The 25,629-nt window shown below is 44.2% G+C and overlaps 1 protein-coding gene across 1 annotated transcript in view; it reads right to left on the reverse strand.

Moving 5' to 3' along the window:
- Positions 1 to 1,055: 1,055 nt before the first annotated feature.
- The window catches only part of LOC126419628 (cuticlin 2-like), a 29,775-nt gene continuing 5,201 nt past the window's right edge, over positions 1,056 to 25,629 (reverse strand). Inside the window, exons 2-3 of the mRNA XM_050086816.1 lie at positions 17,530 to 17,617; positions 1,056 to 1,807 (exon numbers count right to left, since the gene is read on the reverse strand). Of these exons, the coding sequence (XP_049942773.1) occupies positions 1,056 to 1,807; positions 17,530 to 17,617 (840 nt within the window). The remainder of the gene's footprint in view (positions 1,808 to 17,529; positions 17,618 to 25,629) is intronic.

Consider the following 25,629-nt stretch of genomic DNA (forward strand, 5'->3'; position numbering starts at 1 on the left):
TTTTTCCCAGGAACTAGTAAACGTATCAAGTTGAAATTTATGTCACAGACTACAGTCTATAGTCCCTTTATGGTGTTCAAATTTTAAACTTCAATGTCAAGTCAGTGGAAATGTACAGCCATTGGTGTCACATATTTTTATATCATGCCAGTATCGATACCGGTATCAGGTAAAAATCGTTGAAATATGCGATTCCCTGGATGGATGAACTGTCTATACACATGGTGTAAAGGTACAGGTGCAGATATTTTTGTTATTGACTGATGACAGTCTACTGAAGAACATTACATTAGTATTTATTTCATTTGTAGACTAATAAGTATTGTTATTGTGAGTAATATGTTTTCAGGTTCGATAGTAGTTAATGTGGCAAGAGGAAGTCATCATTACTTACATTCCCCGCGTAGCAGGTCAGCTGTTGAAGTATGATGCGTGGACACAACACAATTAGTCTACACTGACAAGTGTAGTTCACGTTGTGGTGCAGTTACGGCCATGCAGAAACATCAGGTTGTAAAGTTTGTGATATGTTTGTGGCAAGACTGTTCGACAAAGAGGAAAAACAACCAACACACTAATAGTGTTCATGTAATGTTTCAGATAAAAACATATCTGCACTTACACCCATTACACACTGTATATACATAAGTTTCTACTGGGCCGGCCGGAGTGGCCGAGCGGCTCAAGGTGCTACAGTCTGGAACCGCGCAATCGCTACGGACGCAGGTTCGAATCCTGCCTCCGGCATGGATGTGTGTGATGTCCTTAGGTTAGTTAGGTTTAATTAGTTCTAAGTTCAAGGGGACTGATGACCTCAGAAATTTGAACCATTAAGTTTGTACTCGACCCTTGGTGCGCGAGATCTACTAGCACTTATCATTTTTTTTGTTTTTATGTTTTTCAGTCTGGTGTTTCGAACATAGAATTACTCTCGGAATGAGTTCTGGACGAAGAATTTATTAAGTCAGTCAGATTGTAGCATTGATGAGTGTTACACTGTATAAATATTATTCGGAAAACTGGCAGCCCTTTCAGCAGAGGTGAGAGCCGTGACGTCACTGGCGCTTGGTGATCTCATCCTGGATGCTGGTAACGGAGTGCTTGCTGAGAGCGCCGCCGGGAGCGGAGGAGGCGGCGGCCTGCGACGGCGCTGCTCCCGCCTCGCTGGCGGCGCCGCTTTTGGCGCCCTGGTAGCCGCCGAAGCCGGCGAAGGCCGGGGGCGCGAACTGCCGGTAGCCGCCGGCGAACTGCTGCGGCAGCTGCGGCTGCGGCGCGCTGAACTGCCCGCCGGCCCCTGCGCCGCCCTCGCCGCCCCCGAAGGCGAACCGGCCGCCGGCGGTGAGCGGCACGGAGGCCAGCTGCGAGGGCGCGCCGAAGCCTCCGGCGGATCCCAGGAAGGGCGAGGCGGAGCCCAGCGCGGGGGCGGCGCCGTAGAAGCCGACACTGCCACCGGCGGCCGCGGGCTGTGCCACGCTGGGGGCGACCGAGTCCGCGCCGCCCACGGGGGCCGCGCCGAAGCCGAAGCGGTAGCCGCCTTGGAAACCGCCGCCGCCGCCGCCGCCGGGGGCGGCCGACTGCGGCTGGTAGCCCAGGCTGAAGCTCACCTGCTGAGGCGCGCCCGCCCCGCCCACGCCGCCCAATCCACCCCCGACGTCGCTCGCCACTGAGGAAGAGGATGCGTCGGAAGAGGAGCCCTGTGCGCCGCCGACGCCAACGCTGCCGCCGAAGCCGTTGAAGCCGTTGAAGTACGGTGGGAAGAAATGGTACGGCGGGAAGCCGCCATTCCCGCCGCCGAACTGGGCTTGCGCTATGGAAGAAAAACTCAGTCATTGTGGGACTGGGGGTGGAATGTGTATCACTTCTCTGTTGTTTGTATGGAGGAAAGAGGGGAACGATTATTCTAAGTAAAAGAGTCTAATAAACATGGGCATCCTTTAAGACGTATGAGCCTTCATTCAGTAGAAGATGTATGTCACCAACTGCGACATGGTCGCGTATACAAACAGTGATCCAATCCTGTCAAATGTTTTTTATTCCAGTCTTTGATCTCAATATGAATTCTTTAGTCGGTGATTGGTTTCGGTCCGTTATGATCATCCTCAGATCTTTTTCACACCACGTCCTAAAATGATAAGGCCATAATGGCATCGTCAAAACATATAAATATAATCAGCATAACATCGTCATATAGATCTAAAATATATTCTACACCTTATTTTAGATCCATATGACGATGCTATGCTGGTTATATTTATATGATGATGCCATTGTGGCCTTATCACTTTAGGGCATGATGTAAAAAGGTCTGAGGGTGGTCATTACGGACTGAAACCAATCATCGTCTAAAGAATTCATATTGTGATCAAAGCCTGGAATAAAAAACACTTGAAGATATGTGTTTCCCGACAGTGAAATGAACAAATGCTCATACTTCTAAGTTATGCACTTTAGTGTCCGACTTTACTGGAAATTTTGCTTCGAATGATTTTTCCTGTCATATCCCTGAACATTGACCATTACTCCTGGGGCACCCTGTAGATCTACGTGGTACTAACATAGTGGCGTCTATACATGTAGTGATGTGTCCCTAAGACGAGACATTATATTAAGTTCTTTCGAGTATGGACCCGAAAAGCCTTCGTGATGGATTTAGGTGAGTTTATTGCTAACGTTACATGAAATACCGTAAAACTAGACAACTTTGCTACAGAGGTACTCCTTTGTGGCAACAATCTGCTCTACCATTTTACTCTCCTACATCTATACATCTACATCTACATACATCCTCCGCAAGCCATGGTATGGTGAATGGCGGGGAGGAACCTGTACCACTACTAGTCATTCCCTTCCATGTTCCTCTCTGAAACAGAACGAGGGAAAAATGGCCATATGTATGTCTCCGTACGAGCTTTAATCGCCGTAAGCGAAATATAGCTGTGTGTGGTAGAATCGTTCTTCAGTCGCAGCGAGCCTAGTGCTAACAAATCAAGAGCCCGCATATGAATTGCTTCGACATCTTCTTTCAGTCCGGTTTGGTGCGGATCCCAAACACTCGAGCAGCACTCGACAGTAGGGTCCCAATTCTATCCTATTTGCGGTCTCCTTTACAGATGAACCAAAATTTCCTAAAATTCCCCCAATAAACCCAAGCACTTCCGTTCTACAATCCTTACATGATCAGTCCATTTCATATTGCTCTGCAGCGCTACAGCTACATATTTAATCGACGTGACATTGTCGACTGATGTTGTACTCGAGGATTATGCGTATTTTTTCCCTACTCATCTGCATTAAAGTTTTTTACGTTTAGAGCTAGCTGACGTTCATCACACCAAGTAGAAATTTTGGCTAAGTCACCTTGCATCCTCCTATCCGCCACTCAACGGCGACGCCTTTGCATACACTACAGCATCATCAGCAAACAGCCTTAAACAGCTGCTGCTGACCCTGTCCGTCTGATCATCTATGTACCGGGTGATCAAAACGACGGTATAAATTTGAAAACTTAATAAAAACGGAATAATGTAGATAGAGAGGTAAAAATTGACACACATGCTTGGAATGACATGGGGTTTTATTAGAACAGAAAAAAAGTATTGCTAGACGCGTGAAAGATCTCTTGCACGCGTCGTTTGGTGATGATCGTGTGCTCAGCCGCCACTTTCGTCATGCTTGGCCTCCCAGGTCCCCAGACCTTAGTGCGTGCGATTACTGGCTTTGGGGTTACCTGAAGTCGCAAGTGTATCGTGATCGACCGACATTTCTAGGGATGCTGAAACACAACATCCGACGCCAATGTCTCACCATAACTCCAGACATGCTTTACAGTGCTGTTCGCAACACTATTCCTCGACTACAGCTATTGTTGAGGAATGATGGTGTACATACTGAGCATTTCCTGTAAAAAACATCATCTTTGCTTTGTCTTACTTTGTTATGCTAACTATTGCTATTCTGATCAGATGGAGCGCCATCTGTCGGACATTTTTTGAACTTTTGTATTTTTTTTTTTTTGTTCTAATAAAACCCCATGACATTCCAAGCATGTGTGCAAATTTCTACCTCTCTATCTACATCATTCCGTGATTTATTCAGTTTTCAAATTTGTACTGACTTTTTGATCACCCGGTATCTAAAAAGTAACAGCCAGCCTATCACACTTCCTTGGGGCACTACTGGCGACCCTTGTCTCTCATGAACACTCGCCGTCGAGGACTACATACCTAATCGGTTCTCTTACCAAAGATGTCTTCGAGCCGCACACATACGTGGGAACCTATTCCGTATACTTGTACATTTGTTAACAGTCGGCACCATGGCACCGTGTCAAATTCTTAAACACTGTAACTAGGTTCAACATTCAACATACAGCTCTGTTGCAGTGTTTTCTTGCATAGTGCTCCCATTAGTGATGGTAGCTACAAGTACTTCTGAGATGGTCTCGCAAAGACAGTTTATCGGCAAATGGAAAAACAACAGTTGCAGATTTCTTGGAAGCTTTGTGTTACTTCCTATAACTTTGAAGAGCTGATTAGCTGATGGCAAGTTAATATAAATAAATTGTATCTGCAAACGATTCTTGATACGGACTAAACTTTACAAAAATTTTCTTCAACCATTGTTAAGCGAAAAACGTTGTTGCTGCAGATTATAGGGGGGACTTTGTGACAGCACACATACCTGCAGAAACGGGTGCGACAGCTGAAATTACGGGTACTTTTAAATGTTCTAGTAAAGAAGAGACAGTTTTATTTCGCACTACAACTTTGTTTCTAAATACAGTACATAAATGGTCAGAATATTTTATTAAATGCGTCGTGACTTTGTGCCTTCTTATACCACTGAACTTATAAATGTCTAATACTCTGAACAGTTACCTTGCTTATAGAATATTGTATTGAATGTCAGTGTTGTTACCTGTTTCTTTTTCAAACAATGCCTTTGAACAGAGACGGCAGTAAGTGTGTGAAAGTTATGTTTAATCACATTGCTTAATTTAGCTTTTTTCGTTCATATTTTATGTGAGTGAGACGTGGGATATAATTATTTGTATTTTAAGAAATATAGGAAAGCAAATCTCACGAACTAGGCGAAGTTTGCGACGAATGTTTTTCTGTGGTGACCAAATCTCTGCCACAGTTATAATTGTGTGTCATTGAGAAACAATAGGTCAGACCATCCTTGCGGCAGATAAATTTAACGCTGTTCTGTCTGTCTTAGACTTCATGTTATAATATTGTCCTGAGATGGGGCGTAGCTTTCTGACAATTAATATTCCATATTGCGAAATATCATTCACATAAGAACTTTATTGCTATCAAAATTAAAGGATGAAAGTTATAAAATTAAATATCGCAGCAAAAATGTCGTGAGGTTATGTCACACAAATAGATCTAGGTGTCAAAAAGTTTCCCAGTCTTTCGTTGCATTCAACTTCGTACACTTACGAAAAAATTTTGGAAGTTAGGTTAGATAAAACGGCAATCAGTCGTAGAATGAAGTTGCTTCAATATGAAGTTTATAGTCACAACGCAGATCATATTTCGACCTGTGTCAGGTCATTATCAATGCAGTGCGGAATTGCAGCAGTTTTTCGTGCTCAAGTGAATGCTTACACAGTTCAGTAATGGCTGAAAGGTATAAGCATTCACTTGAGCACGAACAACTGCTACAATTCCGCACTGCATTGATAATGACCTGACACAGGTCGAAATCTGATCTGCGTTGTGACTATAAATGTCATATTAAAGCAACTTAGTTCTACGACTGATTGCTACTCTATCTAACCTAATATAACCACAGTCGTTGCGTGCACCCACCCCATGGAGGGCAACCTGATGAATTTTTGAAGTGCTTTCCTCCTGCTTTGATGTATGCTCTGAGCCAGCGTCCCATTCTTTGCCGCACCCTGTTGAAAATTCATGGAGTGCGTCCCATTTAGACATATTCATTATGAATACGCACTCTCAGAACATCAACGTTGGGTACAGGATATACATTCGTAGACTTCTACACCCGTCTTCAATTTGAATTTACTCTGGTTGTGTATTCGGACGCTATGTTGTGAAACACTTAAAAAACAAAACACCGACGTTTCGTCGTTCTTTGCAGCGGTTCTATTCAGGGCGACTAAATGTTGGATTGTGGGGATAGTCGTTCCTACACACTGTCTTGTTTCGGTTGTCAGGTGGCTCCTGACGTCCCATTCTGAGATGCCACCGGCAGATTTCAAGTAAGGATTGCTACGGATGGTTGGCCGTACGGTAGACCACTCTACTCTCACAGGTGACTGGTAGGCTTGTACCCAGGAGTAATGTTTTCCTGCAGCAAGACGTTGATTCCAGTTCTCTTGCGACCACTTGTTTGCTGTGTTAATCCGGGTCATGTGGAGATGGTCGCTGGCGAACACACGCAGCTCCCTGGACAGGGCTCGCTGGCAGCTACGCCGTCAGTAACTTTTAACCACCCTCGCTAACAATATGAAAACACTCACACAATTTATGTCAAAACAACAGCGCGTTACGAATACGCAACAAGTTATCAACAGCGGCGGACAAAAATATGGAGCCGGCCGCCGTGGCCGTGCGGTTCTGGCGCTGCAGTCCGGAACCGCGGGACTGCTACGGTCGCAGGTTCGAATCCTGCCTCGGGCATGGGTGTGTGTGATGTCCTTAGGTTAGTTAGGTTTAAGTAGTTCTAACTTCTAGGGGACTTATGACCTAAGATGTTGAGTCCCATAGTGCTCAGAGCCATTTGAACCAACCAAAAATATGGAGACAGCAAAAAACCAAAACATTACCATGCCTATTACAATTTAGGAAAACTGTTATCATTCAAAACTGCTTCCAGTCGTCTCAAAATGCATAAATATGGGTCCTGTGTGGTTCTAAAGGGAATCTTACACTTTTCTTCCTGGCAAGTGCAGGCAACATTGAAGGAGGTGGACAGTGATAAAGCACCCTTCTCCCAAACGTAGAAGGCAAAGGATCAATAAAATTGAGATCTGGTGACGGCGGTGGCCAGGGGAAAGCGACAATTCATCCTCGTACTCAGAAAACGAGTTTTGGACGATGCGAGCTACGTGATCAGAGCCATGTGGTCTTGGAACATAGCGTTGTCAACGGGAAACAAACTTTGTGCCATGGGATGGTCATGATCAGGCAAAATTGTCACATAATCATTGGCAGTAGTGCGTTCTTGCTGAGTAACAATGAGGCAGGTGGAATACCACAATATACGGCTGCTCAAATCATTGCCGAACCCCTGCCATATTACACTCTAGGACGTAACTCGATCTGAAGCTGGAAACACTGCGACACAAAACACCGTGGACCAAATTACTTTCTTCCATTGCTCCAGAGTCCGCTGAATTACAGGCCTATATCACTAAAGTCAATTTGCAGTAGGGTTTTGGAACATATACTGTATTCGTACATTATGAAGTACCTCGAAGAAAACGATTTATTGACACATAGTGAGCACGGTTTCAGAAAATATCGTTCTTGTGAAACACGACTAGCTCTTTATACTCATGCAGTAATAAGTGCTATCGACAGGAGATGTCAAATTGATTCCATATTTTTAGATGTCCAGAAGACTTTCGGCACCGTTGCTCACAAGCGTCTTCTAACCAAACTGCATGCCTACGTAGTATCGCCTCAGTTGTGCGACTGGATTCGTGATTTCCTGTCAGAAAGGTCACAGTTCTTAGTAATAGACAGAAAGTCATCGAGTAAGACAGAAGTAATATCCGGCGTTCCCCAAGTAAGTGTTATAGGCTCTCTATTGTTCCTGATCTATATTAACGACATACGAAACAATCTGAGTAGCCGTCTTAAGATTGTTTGCAGATGCTGCTGCCATTTACCGTCTTGTAAAGTCATCAGATGATGAAAACGACTTGCAAAATGATTTAGATAAGATACCTCTATGGTGCGAAAAGTGGCAATTGACCCTGGATAAGGAAAAGTGTGAAGTTATTCACATGAGTACTAAAAAAAATCAGCTAAATTTCAATTACGCGATAAGTCACACAAATCTGAAAGCTGTAAATTCAACTAAATACCTAGGGATTACAATTACAAATAACCTAAATTGGAACGATCACATAGATAATATTGTGGGTACAGAAAACCAAAGGCTGAGAGTCATTGGCAGAACACTTAGAGGGTGCAACTTGTCTACTAAAGAGACTGCTCACACCACGCTTGTCCGCCCTATTCTGGAGTATTGCTGTGCGGTGTGGGATGCGCATCAGGTGGTACTGACGGATACATCGAAAAAGGACGAAGAAGGGCAGCTCGTTTTGTGTTATTGTGAAATAGGGGAGATGGTGTCACAGACATGATACGTGAATTGGAGTGGCAATCATTAAAACAAAGGCGTTTTTTGTTGCCACGGGATCACCAGTTTTCTCCTCCGATTGCTGAAACATTCTGTTGGCACCCACCTACATAGGGAGAAACGATGATCACGATAAAATAAGAGAAATCAGGGCTCGCACAGAAAAATTTAAGTTCTCGTTTTTCCCGCGTGCTGCTCGAGAGTGGAACGGTAGAGAGAGACAGCTTGAAGGTGGTTCATTGAAGCCTCTGCCAGGCACTTCATTGTGAATAGCAGAGTAATCACGTAGATGTAGATGGAGATGTTTTACGGCTTCGGCGCCAAATATTCCTATTACGGGCATTTGCGTCACTGGTGAGGGGATTTGGAATTTTAGCTCGTCTTGCAATTTCCTGCTTATTGAGCTCCCTTCGTGTTGCTTTTGTGCTGACAGAGTTCGCAAGAGCGACTCTTTGTTGCGCAGTGAGTTTAGAAGCTGCTGTTGTACTGTTTCTCACCACAAACCTCTCCAATGACCATCCGTAACGATCACTCAACACACATTTTCGTTCGTGTTTTGACTGAGCGGGTTTGCGGTATAAATTTTCCGTGTGTGCGGTATAAATCTTCGATATAGTGTCTCTTGAAACACCAAACGCTTCAGTACTTTGGTTACGGAAGCACCCACAATATGAGAACCAACAATTCGTCCACGTTCTAATTCAGTTAGCTCCGACGTAATGCACTTACGACTACACAGAACACTGTTCTGACTAATACTGACAGATGCAACGTGTTGAAGACATTACACAGGTGCCGGTCGTGGTCAAATACAACAGCGCAACGTGCACGTTTGGGTAGCATTTGCATTTATGCTCAAGCAACCATTTCTCGCGGTTGTTTTCATACCTTTGCCCTATTTGTGTGTTTCTAGCTACTTATTCGCTGCATGAAGTTGACGTTTCAATGTTGTATGTTGTTTGCAATATGTAATGTTACGTTTTATTCTATTTGTAGACATCTCGGTTATTATTCTTTCTGATGCACACTCTGACAATGTGTAGTACAAGTAATAACAATGAAAATGTTAGACTAACACAGCGGCCGGGAACTTCTGCTTTATGGGGCTAGATTTCTAAAATGTTGTGTACGGGTATGCAGAGCAACTGAAAATAAAGCATTGGTTTAATTAGACAAAATTGAAAGCGGGTAAAGACTTTTACAACGATTTTATGAGAAGACATGAAGACTGAATGCTAAGGACAGCTGAATTTACGAGTTCGCAGGGAGTAGCATGTTTGAGCGGGGAACAAATTGTCACATAATTTAAAAGGCTACGTTAGCTGATGAACAAGTTCATAACCACTTACGGTACAGATAAAACTTTTTGCCATGAAAGTGACTTTGAACTTCTGCTTTATGGGGCTAGATTTCTAAAATGTTGTGTACGGGTATGCAGAGCAACTGAAAATAAAGCATTGGTTTAATTAGACAAAATTGAAAGCGGGTAAAGACTTTTACAACGATTTTATGAGAAGACATGAAGACTGAATGCTAAGGACAGCTGAATTTACGAGTTCGCAGGGAGTAGCATGTTTGAGCGGGGAACAAATTGTCACATAATTTAAAAGGCTACGTTAGCTGATGAACAAGTTCATAACCACTTACGGTACAGATAAAACTTTTTGCCATGAAAGTGACTTTTTTTTACACATTAAAATTTCATGTCCGATACACGCTCCAAAAATTTAATCAACCAACATGGAAAGGGTGTACGAAATATTAAAAAGACAACGAACGTATATTCCCGTGACAACGAGTTTTATAATCCTGTTAAACACAATATTATAGTACTGCTTACTTCAGACAGTGTTCTAATGCAGGCTCCAGAAAAAACACTGTCTGACAGAAACTTTGAAGCAACCAGGGTGGGGAAGGAGGGGGAGGACGAAACGAAATGAAACTTCACGGTTTGAGAGAGCGTGTGATGTTATTTCAGTGATTACATTGCCCTATCAAACATTTAAAGAGCTTCGCAGAATGACCTCAATTTTCAGGACCCCGCCTGGCCTGCATGCAAGCTCTCATTCAGGTGGGAAGAGTATCATAACGCTTTTCTGTCCTATCCAAAGGACAGCTGGCCCACAACTCTTGCAACTCATCCTTGATATCCCTGTACTGGGCAAGAATTAACGTCTACGTTCTATTGGGGACAGCTTAGGAGATCTCGCTGGCCACGGGAGTTCATCAACACCTCTCAGACAGTTGATATAGACACGAATCAGTTCTGGACTAGCGTTATCCTGTTGAAAATGGCACCATGGTACTGTTGCTTGAGACGTAAACATGAGGACACAGGACGTCCGTTACATATCTTTACATCACCAGAGTTGCTTTAATCACTACTATCCGCTATCTGAGATCATACCGGATGGCTCTCCACGCCATGAAGACAGGAGTATTACGGTTTTACCTCTCGAAAACATCGAAGGAATGGAACCTCTTCCGAAGTCGCCACCACACTCATGATGAGGCTGAACATCCGTGACGCTACTCATCAGCAGGCAGTTTCCCTGTCGCGGCACCGGACCAAACGTGGTTCTTTGTGTTGCGACGTTAACGGCAGCCTACGCATGTGGTGGTGATTCCTCAGTCTGGCTGCTGCTAGTCCACGGCTGGCAGTGCAGCATGAGACGGGATGTTACTGGGACTCCACCACTTATTCTCAGATAACAATAATAAGCATTCCTACTTTCTAATTCCTTTATGTTTCCAAGTACTTTATAAAAGGCTGTAACCTTGACAAAGTATTAAGAAACGAAATTAGTTTCACCTTACATGTACAATTTAGTTTTGTCCAAATACGATCTGTCGTAGTCAGCACGTGGCAGGGGAAATGTAAATGGCAGTAAATGAAATAACAGATAAATAAATCGTTTCCCCCTTTCCTCTTCCATCCACGAGCGGGGCAAGGGAAGAGTAACTGCCAGTAAAGCTCACAGTAAATTAAGAGCTCTACTTTCTCTGAAAATTTCGTCATGGGCATTTCATGTGATGTTTTTGGGTGAAGTAATATGTTGATCGACTCTTTCTGCAATGTATGCTTTCCGAATTTCAACACTGACCCGTCCCATGGTTCACAACGCACCTCTAGGTACTGAAGAGCATCTCTTTGACCAGAGGTGTTCAACTTTTTAGCTTACCTGGGTCACATTGCGAGGAGAAGAATATTTTTGGGTCGCATATAATACATTTAACACTACCAAACTGAGGGGAAGGGGGGAGGGGAACCAGATACTGATATCTGCGTTCCGCCACATGCAGCCCGCGAGCTGCAGATTGGACACCCCTGTCTTTGATGCCCTCACGCTTACTAACCTATCCCGTGATGAGACCTGTTACTCTTTACGGGATCTCTGTCTGTTGTATTAATACGGCGTGGTAAGTGTCTGAGACTGATGAGCAATAGTCAAAAATCGGGGGGAACGTGTGTTTTGAAAGACACTCGTTTTGTTGGTGAAATGCATGGAACAAACTAGCTACTGTGTTCGGTTTTCGGGCATTCTCATGGCTACACTGTTACTGAGGTTGCCCAATTTGCTGGTTTGTGAACACAAACTGTCCAATGTGTGTGCAAAGAATTTTGTTTGCTGCGGCATGTAAAAATGCACGTCTTTAACGGCGCTGGGCACTATGTGACTTAACCTCTGAGGTCATGAATCCCCTAGAACTTGGAACTACTTAAATCTAACTAACCTAAGGACATCTCACACATCCATGCCCGAGGCAGGATTCGAACCTGCGACCGCAGCGGTCGCGCGGTTCTAAAATGTAGCGTCTTTATGGGCCAAACAGTTTATAAACTAAATCTTCCTTGAGACATTGAATCGCAACTTTATTTACGATAATGATAGAAGGTGAAGAAATAAATTAAAATTTGTGTCAGGGCCAGACCTTGAACTGGGGTCTCGTGCAGTGAGGGCATTGGACTAGGGCAATCCGTGCAGGTGTGTTGCATATACTGCTTCAGTGCCGGCACTGTAGCTCGGCGTGTTGAGTCAGAGTGTTAGCTGCCCTCTGTAATTAAAAACTGAGTTAAACTTGAACAAGCGTCATGGGACGACCATCCCAAAAAAATACAACGAACCGTAATTAACAAAATGAGATAAAGAAAGTGGTGTAGTGGCTAACACACTTGCCTAGTAAGCACAAGACCCAGGCTCAAGTCCTGGCGGTGGCACAAATTTTAATTAGCTTCTTCAGCTTCTATCATTATCGTAATTTATAAACTGCTCAGTAGATGACTGGAGACTTGTAGTGTGCTCTGTCGTGCCTCAATTTTGCCACTGATGCTAGGAGCTAAGTGCAACTCAGGCCTAATGAGGCCGTTAGTCCGCAGTGCGTACTGATACGAAATGATGTACGACATTAATGTCTGGGGAAGTTCGGCCGCCGAGTTGCAAGTCTTTTCAGTCGACGCCACACTGTGTGACTTGCGTCTCGATGATGATGAAATGATGATGAGGACAATACAACACAACACCCAGTCCCCGTCCGGGAATCGAACCCAGGCCTGCTGCATGGCAATAAGATGAGCTGATCTCAGCTATGCACAGGATGTAGTTCAGACCAGAGATATCTTTTGTGATGCAGATGCACTTCTAGCATTTACCTCGAATAGTATTGTCAAAGCAGCATCAAAACAATTGTTGGATCTCTTGGGGTTGTTATGAATACTAGCTGCTGTTGTCACTGCGCTGCGAGACGTGGCAAGTGAAACTCATAGAGGGACTTCTGATAACACGCCCGTGGCTCGCTGCCCCCCCCCCCCCTCCACACTTGGAGCCCTGCGAGTTAATCAGTCCATCATGTCGCTTTCATATAAAACAGGAGCTGCTTTCGTGGCATGGTATTCTGCGGACTTACGTGTATCTGTTATTGCTTACGAACGTGAGTGTGAACTGCTCTATTTAAATGTACTGTAAGTGTATTACTCGTATTCTACGTTATTTTTGTTCGCATCCGTTCTCCATACTTTCTTGCATTTAACGGAGAACTCCACGCCAACAGGTCCTGACAGTATTGGTATTCAACTTATTTCATCCTGTCACGAAATAAGCAAGTAATTCAGCTTTGAATAGTCCTGCTTCTTGTCACTGAGTGTCATGTATATCTCACTGGCTTGCACAGAGTGGATGTAGATATAGATGAGTATGCTTTGTAGTCATGGTGATTAGAGCATTCTTCCTGGAAAATTCCAAAAATGTAACAGTAGCTACGAATATGTTTCACACGTTAGTGACAGGTACTGTAAACCGTACATTTTAGAGGAAACCAATGGAAATTTCGGTGGCTTTCATTAAATGCGACAGTACGAAAAACGGATTGTAACAAAAATAACACAGAATAATAGCAATATAGTGCATCTAAATCGAGCAATTTACACATGGATTCGTATGCAGTATCAAATAGACATGAGTCCACAGAATTCAATGTGACGAATCTAGTTTCTGTTTCATATGAAACAAAACTAAATAATGAATCATTACGGATGAGAGCAAAAATTAAGCAGAATACGTACAACATATTTATGTAGCAATTCAAAGGGTGCAGTATGCTCGAGAAGGTCGTAATAAGGAACACGATTTCCGCTTGATAACAGCCAACGGTCGAAATTCCAATATCACGATTTACAAAAAAATATGCCTTACCAACAATCAGACACACCTAGACAGTATAAATGAAAAATATTATCATCTAGCACTCGTAATAATACGGATATTCTCCTCATATGTCTCGTATTCGAAGTCCTCCGCCACGTGACTTGGAACGCTGCTATAGTTCTGTGTTTCCTTGTCGTAACACGGTCCTCGCACTTCTGTTTTGGTGTACTGTGCTGGTGACACTTCCGCGGATGGGTCGATCCGGACTACCAGCAGGAATCGCGCATGCGTGAAGAGGCGTGGTTTGAGGGGTAGTTGTGCACATAACGCCCCCTGATGGAAACCGAAGAGGTGGCTTCCGCCCGTGTGAAGTGGGCGATGACTGTGATGCCGCACCCTGCTGTGGTTAAAAGCTGCATCAGTATTGTGAGACTTGCGCAATGTTATCAGGTGGAAAACCAGAAAATGGTATTTGCAGCAGATCTGTCGGGAAACCCAGAAGCGCTGGATATGGTTTTAGGAAGATTAAGCAGTGTTTTTCGTACCATGGCTTGAACCCACTCATTCAGGTTGTTTATTTCAACATTATCAGTGACCAACTGTTGCTATTTCGCATGTGACTACAGCAGTGTTCCCAGAAATGCGTACACGCGTTTAGGTTTGACGAATAACAAGTGATATATTACACCTTGATAGAACCGCTTGATCACCCCATTGAATTCCCGTGGGACAGTGGGTGAAAGAAAGCAGTCTCCATCGCCGAAACGTGACAACTCTTCGGAGCCAGAACTTCAACTAATGGCTTCAGCTGTATACGGCATACATCACGAATTTTGTGCACTCTCTGCTTCGCCGAATTGACGCCATATTGGGTCTAGAGATGGTTTTATGCGGTATTAGCATAGCGTCTCCTCGGGGTGTCTAATTTTTTCCGTCTTGAAATTGGACAGAGAGTCACTTATGTTGTAGAAGGCATCCTATTCATGCCCTGTACTTACGCTTCTGGAGGTTACTTGTAAACGTAGATTTGCTGGTAGTTTGTGAGGAGCGCTCAGGTCGTAACAAGGGTCTTCACAGATCCGGCAACAAATAGAGCTTTCTTCAAGTTGTTATCTACAGCCGACAAATATTTGAAAAAACTCATTCTTTGTACCAACAGCTGTACAGTCCTGTTTATACTCTACCGGTTTCAATACTGGTTACCAACTTTACAGGAGATACTGCGAGGTACAAAACAAGATAAAACAAGTATGTAAATTCCTGCAATCTTACAACAGGAAATTCAGTGAAAAATGTTTGAAGCATCGCATACTTACGTAACGTACATCAACTGGTGAAAAATATATACCTGTCCTATACGCTGTTGTCAAGTATAAGATGTGGCGAATTATCACAATAATTGTTTCATTGAGTTTCCACCATAATAGATCTTAACTAGTTGAAGTTTGGTAAAATGTACAAGCTTGACCTTAAGATAAAATAACCACCACAAGCTCAGTCAGAGCATGATGTATGAAAGACGAAACCATTTCGTTGATATACAAGGTGAATCGCCTAAATTTGCACCGCAGATGTTGCGGAACTGGAAAGTGCTATAGATGTGCGGTTTTCACAGAATGGGTTGATAGTCAGAGGCTCGTTTTGTTAGCCAATCAACAGTATGTAGTAATACTTGGAATGGGTATTTCTTGTGCAAACGTACACTTTTTGAAATGGAAAATGCCCATTGACATTAAAAAACTAAAAGTAGGGTAAATTAGAATGTCAGGGGTGTTCTATATCTGCGCGATAACAGTGGAGATGCTATTGAAGACAGTGCTGCCAAAGCAGAGTTACTAAACACAGCCTTCTGAAATGCCTTCACAAAAGAAGACGAAATAAATATTCCAGAATTCGAATGAAGAACAGCTGCCAATATAAGTAACGTAGAAGTAAATATCCTCGGAGAAGTGAAGAAAGGTAGTAGGAGTAATACACTAAATTACAGGGCCATATCATTAACGTAAATATGCAGCAGTATTTTGGAACATTTTGAAATACCTCGAAGAAAACGGTCTATTGACACACATTCAACACAGATTTAGAAAACATTGTTCTTGTGAAACACAACTAGCTTCTTACTCGCATGGAGTGTTGAGTGGTGTTGACCTGGAATCTCAAACTGATTCCGTATTTCTTGGTTACCGGAAGGCTTTTGACACTGTACCGCACAAGCGGCTTTTAGTGAAACTGCGTGCTTATGGAATATCGTCTCAGTTATGTGACTCGATTCGTGATTTCCTGTCAGAGGTCACAATTCGTAGTTATTGACGGAAAGTCTTGGAGTAAAACAGAGGTAATTTCTGGCGTTCCACTAGGTAGTGTTACAGGCCTTTTCTTGTTACTTATCTATATAAACGATTTGGGAGGCAATCTGAGCAGCCATCTTACGTTGTTTGCAGATGACGCTGTCGTTTATCGACTAGTAAAGTCATCAGAAAATCGAAACAAATTGTAAAACGGTTTAGAAAAGATATCTGTATTCTACGAAAATTGGCAATTGACCCTAAATAACGAAAAGTGTGAGGTCATCCACATGAGTGCTAAAAGGATTCCGTTAAACTTCGGTTACACGATAAATCAGTCAAATCTAAAGGCCGTAAATTCAACTAAATTCCTAGGAATTACATTAGGAGCAACTTAAATTTGAAGGAACACATAGAAAGTGTTGTGGGGAGGGCTAACGAAATGCTGCGTTTTATTGGCAGGACACTTAGAAAATGTGACAGATCCACTAATGAGACTGCCTACACTACGCTTGTTCGTCCTGTTTTAGAATACTGTTGCGGGGCGTGGGATCCTTACCAGATAGGATTGACGATGTACATATCACTGAAATTATACAGGATTTGTGTTGGACAACTTTAAAACTAAGTCATTTTTCGTCGCGGAGGAATCTTCTCACGAAAGTCCAATCACCATCTTTCTCTTCCGAATGCGAAAATATTTTGTTGACGCCAACCTACATAGGGAGAAACGATCATCGTCATAAAATAAGGAAAATCAGGGCTCGTACGGAAAGGTATAGGTGTTCGTTCTTTCCGCGGGCTATACAAGATTGGAATAATGGAGAATTGTGAAGGTGATTCTATGAACCCTCTGCCAGGCACTTAAATGTGATTTGCAGAAAATCCATTCAGATGTAGATGTAGATGTTGCAAGATTCTAGTGCATGTCGTTTACGAGACATTGTATTTTGAAAAGTTCGCACACCGATTCCTGTGCAACATCTGTGCTTCAAAACTTTTTTCACCTACTTTCATGTTGTAACCTCGAAGGAAATCACATACTTGTATTATCCTGTTTTGTCCTTTGAAGTATCTCTTGTGGAAATGGAAGCCAGTACTGAATCCAGTAGAGAATAAACAAGATTGGGTAGCTGTTGGCACAAATAGTGGTTTTTTTCCCCATCTGGTACCCTCTCTTAGCTGTGTTGGAGCCTAGAGCAGGAGGCGGCGCCTGTGAGGTGCTGGCAGACTCGTGCTGGGGAGAGATAGGGACGTACCTGCCGGAGCCGGCAGCGGCGCCGCCTCCGCCACGGCCGCCTGCTGACCATACGACGTCCCGGCAGACAGCGCCAGCAGCAGCGTCACCTGCAACACCGGCACACCGTGAGCACAGTCGCCTCGAAACACTGACCTCCAGCAGGCTATCTGTGCGAGACACAGCTAGCTTTTATTCAAACACGAAATGTTCCAAACAACATAAGCAAGTGAACAGCTAGATTCCGTCCTCCTAGATTTCCGAAAGTCGTGCCACACTGTGTCACATCGTAGGACGCAAAGCAAGATACTATCATACAACCTATCTTCAAAATACGTGTTTGGCTCGAGGAATGTTTAACTAATAGACCACAATTTTATATACAGGGTCAGACAGCTAAGACAGTCTCCCCCAAAAGTATCCAGGACGAATAAATACATCGAGGTGCGGTTTTCTCCAAGCTATAGCTGATAACATGGCAGGTTCCCTGCCGTTGGAATGGATTTAATATCATAATGATCAAAGCAGACGAAATGAATTAAAAATCGAGGTGCGGTTTTCTCCAAGCTATAGCTGATAACATGGCAGATTCCCTGCCGTTAGAATGGATTTAATATCATAATGATCAAAGCAGACGAAATGAATTAAAATTTGTGCTGTGGCAGGTACTCGAACCCGGCTCTTCTTGCTTGGTAGGCAGAAATGCTAACCGTTACACCACCGCATTACGATGGTCAAGATTGCAAGAGTCCCGCCCGTAGCACAAATTTTAATTCGTTTCGTCTGCTTCGATCATTGTCGTACCCAACAAAGAGACTTCAATGTCTCAGGGAAACATTTAGTTATAGGACTCACTATCGTTCATAGTCACCGAAATATGACAGCGAGCGTTTGTCTGATCATGAGCCCTTTAAGAAAAATGAACGTGCAGGGAGGTGGCGGACAGTGCTTTCCCCAGATTTGGAGCTTGTACTAGGGTTCGAATCAATATCCTGTAAGACTCGGCCCTCCGGATCTCGTCTACGCACAGTCCGCCGTATTCCTGCATGTTATACACAAAATGCATTCGCAATTGTGAATAAGGACAACCATCAGCTGTAGAATGGAACGACGACAATACAAATTTGTGCCGGGCCACGACTCGAACCCGGATTTCTCGCTTATCGCGGTCGGCAGACTTACCATTTTGCTATCCGTGTACGACTCACACGCAGACCCAAACTTCCATATATCGTCAACCATGTGTCTGCGACCTGTACTCGTACATGCATTATGTATATTCCCGTACAGCTGTCCGCAGCTCGTGGTCGTGCGGTAGCGTTCTCGCTTCCCACGCCCGGGGTTCCGGGTTCGATTCCCGGCGGGGTCAGGGATTTTCTCTGCCTCGTGATGACTGGGTGTTGTGTGCTGTCCTTAGGTTAGTTAGGTTTAAGTAGTTCTAAGTTCTAGGGGACTGATGACCATAGATGTTAAGTCCCATAGTGCTCAGAGCCATTTGAACCTGTACAGGTCAGGCTTTGTACTTGAAAGTCGCTTGCACGGTATCGGCAGATGAATATGATATTGCAGTGCCTGTGTTATTCTGATTGACATGCAAAGTTCCTTTGTACATGCGTGCAAAAAAATTTTTCAAATGGCTCTGAGCACTATGGACTTAACATCTCAGGTCATCAGTCCCCTAGAACTTGGAACTACTTAAACCTAACTAACGTAAGGACGTGACACATCAATGCCCGACGCAGGATTCCAACCTGCGACCGTAGCGGTCGCACGGTTCCAGACTGAGGGGCCTCGAACCGCTCGGCCACACCGGCCGGCATATACGCGCATATCCGAAGGAATTTTGTGTGGTGTCACCGCCAGACACCACACTTGCTAGGTGGTAGCCTTTAAATCGGCCGCGGTCCGTTAGTATACGTCGGACCCGCGTGTCGCCACTGTCAGTGATAGCAGACCGAGCGCCACCACACGGCAGGTCTAGAAAGACGTACTGGCACTCGCCCCAGCTGTACAGCAGACTTTGCTAGCGAAGCCACACTGACAAATACGCTCTCATTTGCCGAGACGATAGTTAGCATAGCCTTCAGCTAAGTCATTGGCTACGACCTAGCAAGGCGCCATAGCTTTGATAATTAATATTGTGAAGCATGTATCATCAAGAGCGATGTTTCTACAAATGTGGATTAAAGTTAAGTATTACAGCAACTGCGTCTATTTTCTAAATTCTCATTTCCTTTTAACTGTTCCAGACCTCACGCCAATCTGCGTGAGCTTAACGCGTGCCTTTCGGCTTCCTCTCGTTGTGACTTGGCTATCTTGCTAAGTCACAACACTTTGCATCGTAATCAGAATAACACAAGCACTGCAATACCGTATTCCTACATGTTCACCTGTCTGAAAGTACCCATCATGGCACAAACACCCAAAGAGAGCTTGAAATGATATGTGATGTGACTGGTGGCTGTGAGGGTACTTGTTTTGGTAAAGCTGTGCTGCCTCACGTCTGTTTCCGTATGCCTGGCCGTACACAAACACCAGCTCGGCTTGTTCCCGACATGAATATCGGACCATTCTGCTGCTTACAGTACGCTGAGTCAATCACACAGCCTGCAACACACAAGGAACACAGGGTATGTCGTCAGAAGAACTTTCACTCGTCAGCGCCATCTACTGTGGCAACACTGTATTTCCGGACACATGTTCATAGGATCTTCTTTACTCAATTTCCAGCCAGGAATCCGTCCCTGCCGTTTGTCGGTTTTATCAATGTTCACCAAGTATAATTCCAATTCAAAAACAAAGCCGGTGTCGAAATTCGGCGACTGTAAACGATAAAGTTACTTACTGACGCCAATAAATTCGCCATATTGTGGTCTATATCTTGGCAAAATCCGCTCGTCGACATGTTAATTGGCCTCTCGGGATTAGCCTAGCGGTCTGAGGCGCTCTAGTCATTGACTGTGCGGCTGGACCCGGCGGAGGTTCGAGTCGTCCCTCTGGCATGGGTGTGTGTGTTTGTCCTTAGGATAATTTAGGTTAAGTAGTGTGTAAGCTTAGGGACTGATGACCTTAGCAGTTAATTCCAATAAGATTTCACACACATTTGAACGTTTTGATATGTTAATTCATTCAGGATATATTTTGGGTGTAGTATCCTAGCTGCCTCACCTTGTATAACAGTCAAATGAAAACGAAAGGGATTGAAAAAAGTAATTAAACTGTTCATTATTATAAAAGTAATCGCCATAACTGTTAATACATTTATCTCAGTGTGAGACAAACCGGTCAGTGCCCTCATGGAAGAAAATTTGCAGCTGATTACGGAATCGTGGTGGTACATCGGCGGCACCTCTTCATCTGAAGCAATTAGATGGCCATGAATGTCTATCTTTAGGGCTCCGAAAATAGGAAAATCCCATGGCGAGAGATCGTAACTATATGGATGATGTGTAAGAGCTACACAGCAAAACCTTTGCGGCGTTGTCGAAGCAACCTGCGAACAATATGTCCGTCCACAGTTGCCGAGTTTGTTTCAGGTACGCTGCAGAGGTTTCACTGGGAAACCCGTTCCATACAGTCGCCATCTCTCCCCATGCGATTTCCGTATTTTTCGAGCACTGAAGATAGATTTTTGTAGCGTCGATTTATTTCGGACGAAGAGGTGCGGCCGTGGATACAATCACGGTTCCGTAAGAAACCGCAAACATTTTTTCTTGAAGGCACTGACCGCATTTCTCACAGTGGAATAAGTGTATTAACAGTTACGGTGATTAATTTTGAAATAATAAGTAGTTTACATGCTTTTTTCCATAATTCTCGTTTCCATTTGACTGCTTATTATAGAATACGAATAGGGAAGAGGAGATGTGATGCCATAGAATGCTCCGTATTTTAGGGTGTCCATATGGATGAAATTTTTATCGGAAAGAAACCTATTACGAGCTTACCAAAGAGCTATGTCCATGAACTTCTACTCCTCATACAACTGCTTATTTTTGAAATATAATTAACGTATTTGAAACATTTCCACTACTTAATGTCTTATGGCATAATTTCCTGCGTAGAGAGCACTGATTGCTCAAAGGCAAGAAGTTTAATATAAAATACTCACTCAGTTACCATGGAGCCACCTTTATAAGGATCTATGATTTCTGACTTCACCCTCAGAAGACATACTCTGAGGTGACGAAATTCATGAGATTCCTCCTAATATCGAGTCCGACCTCCTTTTGCCCGGTATAGTACAGTAACTCGACATGGCATGGACTCAACAAGTAATGGGAAGTTGAGTGCAAAAATGTAGAGCCATGCTGTCTCTATAGCCGTCCATAACTGCAAAAGTGTTGTCGGTGCAGCATTTCGTGCACGAACTGACTTCTATGTTCAAAGGGATTCTCGTCGAGCGATCTGAGTGGCTAAACCATTCGTTCGAATTGTCCAGAATGTTCTTCAGACCAATCGCGACCAATTGTGGTCCGCCGCGCGGGATTATCCGAGCAGTCTAGGGCGCTGCAGTCAGGGACTGCGCGGCTGGTCCCGGCGGAGGTTCGAGTCCTCCCTCGGGCATGAGTGTGTGTGTTTCGGATAATTTAGGTTAAGCAGTGTGTAAGCTTAGGGACTGATCCTTATCAGCTAAGTCCCATAAGATGTCACACACATTTGAACATTAGTGAATTGTGGTCCGGTGACATGGCGCATTCTTATCTATAACAATTCCATAGTCCTCTGGGAAGATGAAGACCACGAACGGCTAAAAATGGTCTCCAAGTAGACAATCGATTCATATGGAAAAGAGGACGCAATCCATTTCATGGAGCCACCAGCAACTTGCACAGTGCCTTGTTGACAACCAGGGTCCTTGAATTCGTGGGGTCTACACCACACTCCAACCCTGCCATCAGCTCTTACCAATGGAAATCGGGACTCATCCCACCAGGCCACGGCTGTTGCATTCATCTAGTGTCCAATATATAAGGTCACGAGCCCAGGAGAGGCGCTGAAGGCGATGTAGTGCTGTTAGCGGAAGCACTTACGTCGGTCACCTACTACCATAGCCCATTGACGCCAATTTCGCAGCACTGCCCTTACGGATACGTTCATCGTATGTCCCACATTGATTTCTGAGGTTATTTTGCGCAGTGTTGATTCTCTGTTAGCTCTGAAAAGTCTACTCAAACGCCACTGCTTTCTGTCGTTCAGAGAAAGCCGTCGGGCACTGCGTTGCCCATGGTGAGCGGTAATGCCTGAAATTTGGTATTCTAGTCACACTCTTGACACTGTGGATCTCGAAATATTGAATTCTCTAATGATTACGAAACTGGAATGTCCCATGCGTCTCGCTCCAGCTACCATCTTACATTGCGTTCAAAGTCTGTTAACCTCCTTCGTGCGGCCATAATCATGTCGGAAACCTTTTCATATGAATCACCTGAGTACAAATGGCAGCTCTGCCAACGTGCTGCCCTTTTTTAATACCTTGCGTACGTGATAGTTTTAATGGTTCTTTAATGGCTCTGAGCACTATGGGACTCAACTGCTGTGGTCATAAGTCCCCTAGAACTTAGAACTACTTAAACCTAACTAACCTAAGGACAGCACACAACACCCAGCCATCACGAGGCAGAGAAAATCCCTGACCCCGCCGGGAATCGAACCCGGGAACCCGGGCGTGGGAAGCGTACGTGATAGTACCGCCACCTCTATATACAGGGTGTTACAAAAAGGTACGGCCAAACTTTCAGGAAACATCCCTCACACACAAAGAAAGAAAAGATGTTATGTGGACATGTGTCCGGAAACGCTTACTTTCCATGTTAGAGCTCATTTTATTACTTCTCTTCAAATCACATTAATCATGGAATAGAAACACACAGCAACAGAACGTACCAGCGTCACTTCAAATACTTTGTTACAGGAAATGTTCAAAATGTCCTCCGTTAGCGAGGATACATGCATCCACCCTCCGTCGCATGGAATTCCTGATGCGCTGGAGAATTCCTGGAGAATGGCGTATTGTATCACAGCCGTCCACAATACGAGCACGAAGAGTCTCTACATTTGGTACCAGGGTTGCATAGACAAGAGCTTTCAAATGCCTCCATAAATAGAAAAATTCAAATGGCTCTGAGCACTATGGGACTCAACTGCTGTGGTTATCAGTCCCCTAGAACTTAGAACTACTTATACCTAACTAACCTAAGGACATCACACACATCCATGCCCGAGGCAGGATTCGAACCTGCGACCGTAGCAGTCTCACGGTTCCGGACTGCGCGCCTAGAACCGCGAGACCACCGCAGCCGGCCATAAATAGAAGTCAAGAGGGTTGAGGTCAGGAGAGCGTGGAGGCCATGGAATTGGTCCGTCTCTAACAGTCCATCGGTCACCGAATCTGTTGTTGAGAAGCGTTCGAACACTTCGACTGAAATGTGCAGGAGCTCCATCGCGCATGATCCACATGTTGTGCTGTACTTGTAAAGGCACATGTTCTGGCAGCACAGGTAGAATACCCCGTATGAAATCATGATAACGTGCTGCATTGAGCGTAGGGGGAAGAACATGGGGCCCAATCAAGACATCACCAACAATGTCTGACCAAACGTTCACAGAAAATCTGTGTTGATGACGTGATTGCACAATTGCGTGCGGATTCTCGTCAGCCCACACATGTTGATTGTGAAAATTTACAACTTGATCACGTTGGAATGAAGCCTCATCCGTAAAGAGAACATTTGCACTGAAATGATGATTGACACATTGTTGGATGAACCATTCGCAGAAGTGTAGCCGTGGAGGCCAATCAGCTGCTGATAGTGCGAGCACACGCTGTACATGTTACGGAAATTACTGGTTCTCCCCTAGCACTCTCCATACAGTGACGTGGTCAACGTTACCTTGTGCAGCAGCAACTTTTCTGACGCTGACATTAGGGTTATCGTCAACTGCACGAAGAATTGCCTCGTCCATTGCAGGTGTCCTCGTCGTTCTAGATCTTCCCCAGTCGGGACACCTTCGTTCTGCAAATTTGTCTCGATACAAACGAACCGCGCCACGGCTATTGCCCCGTGCTAATCCATACATCAAATGGGTGTCTGCCAACTCCGCATTTGTAAACATTGCACTGACGGCAAAACTACGTTCGTGATGAACACTAACCTGTTGATGGTACGTACTGATGTGCTTGATGCTAGTACTGTAGAGCAATGAGTCGCATGTCAACTCAAGGACCGAAGTCAACATTACCTTCTTTCAATTGGGCCAACTGGCGGTGAATCGAGGAAGTACAGTACATACTGACGAAACTAAAATGAGCTCTAACATGGAAATTAAGCGTTTCCGGACACATGTTCACACAACATCTTTTCTTTATTTGTGTGTGAGGAATGTTTATTGAAAGTTTGGCCGTACCTTTTTGTAACACCCTGTATACATATCGTTATCACGTGACATTCATCACCTCACTGTACATGGGAGCTTTTGGTCCATGGAGCATTAATTAAACATACGTTATAGCACAAACACCACGCGAATAATCTGAAGAAAGGTTATTATTGAAAACAAATACTCGGTAAATTAATAAACCACTCCAGTATCTAGGTATTACCGAACGTCAAAAGCAAAAATTGTGTAATTTACAGCTGCAGACTCGCTAGTCAACTTTTAGTAGCTTGCTCTGATTACAGAAAACATCGGAATACACTTGATTCCATCACAACTGTGACGTGGATTAACATAATGCCATCATATAAGGGGCGATCAAAAAATTATTTTTTGGGGACGTTGCTGCAGTCTATTTGCAGCCCAATGCTACTTCGATGTGGGTAGATAAGCACCGACATGTAGGCAAGCTGTTGATGAGCCATTCGAAAGGAACCCTTTTGATCGCTCTTTATGTTTTGGTTGTTGAAGGATTGAAGCCTTTGGATATCGGCGCAATTTCGGCAAATGTCGAATTAAGCCGGCCGGAGTGGCCGTGCGGTTCTAGGCGCTACAGTCTGGAACCGAGCGACCGCTACGGTCGCAGGTTCGAATCCTGCCTTGGGCATGGATGTGTGTGATGTCCTTAGGTTAGTTAGGTTTAATTAGTTTTAAGTTCTAGGCGACTGATGACCTCAGAAGTTAT

Source organism: Schistocerca serialis, chromosome 9 (genome assembly GCF_023864345.2).
Source record: "Schistocerca serialis cubense isolate TAMUIC-IGC-003099 chromosome 9, iqSchSeri2.2, whole genome shotgun sequence".
NCBI classification, from domain to species: Eukaryota; Metazoa; Arthropoda; class Insecta; order Orthoptera; family Acrididae; genus Schistocerca; species Schistocerca serialis.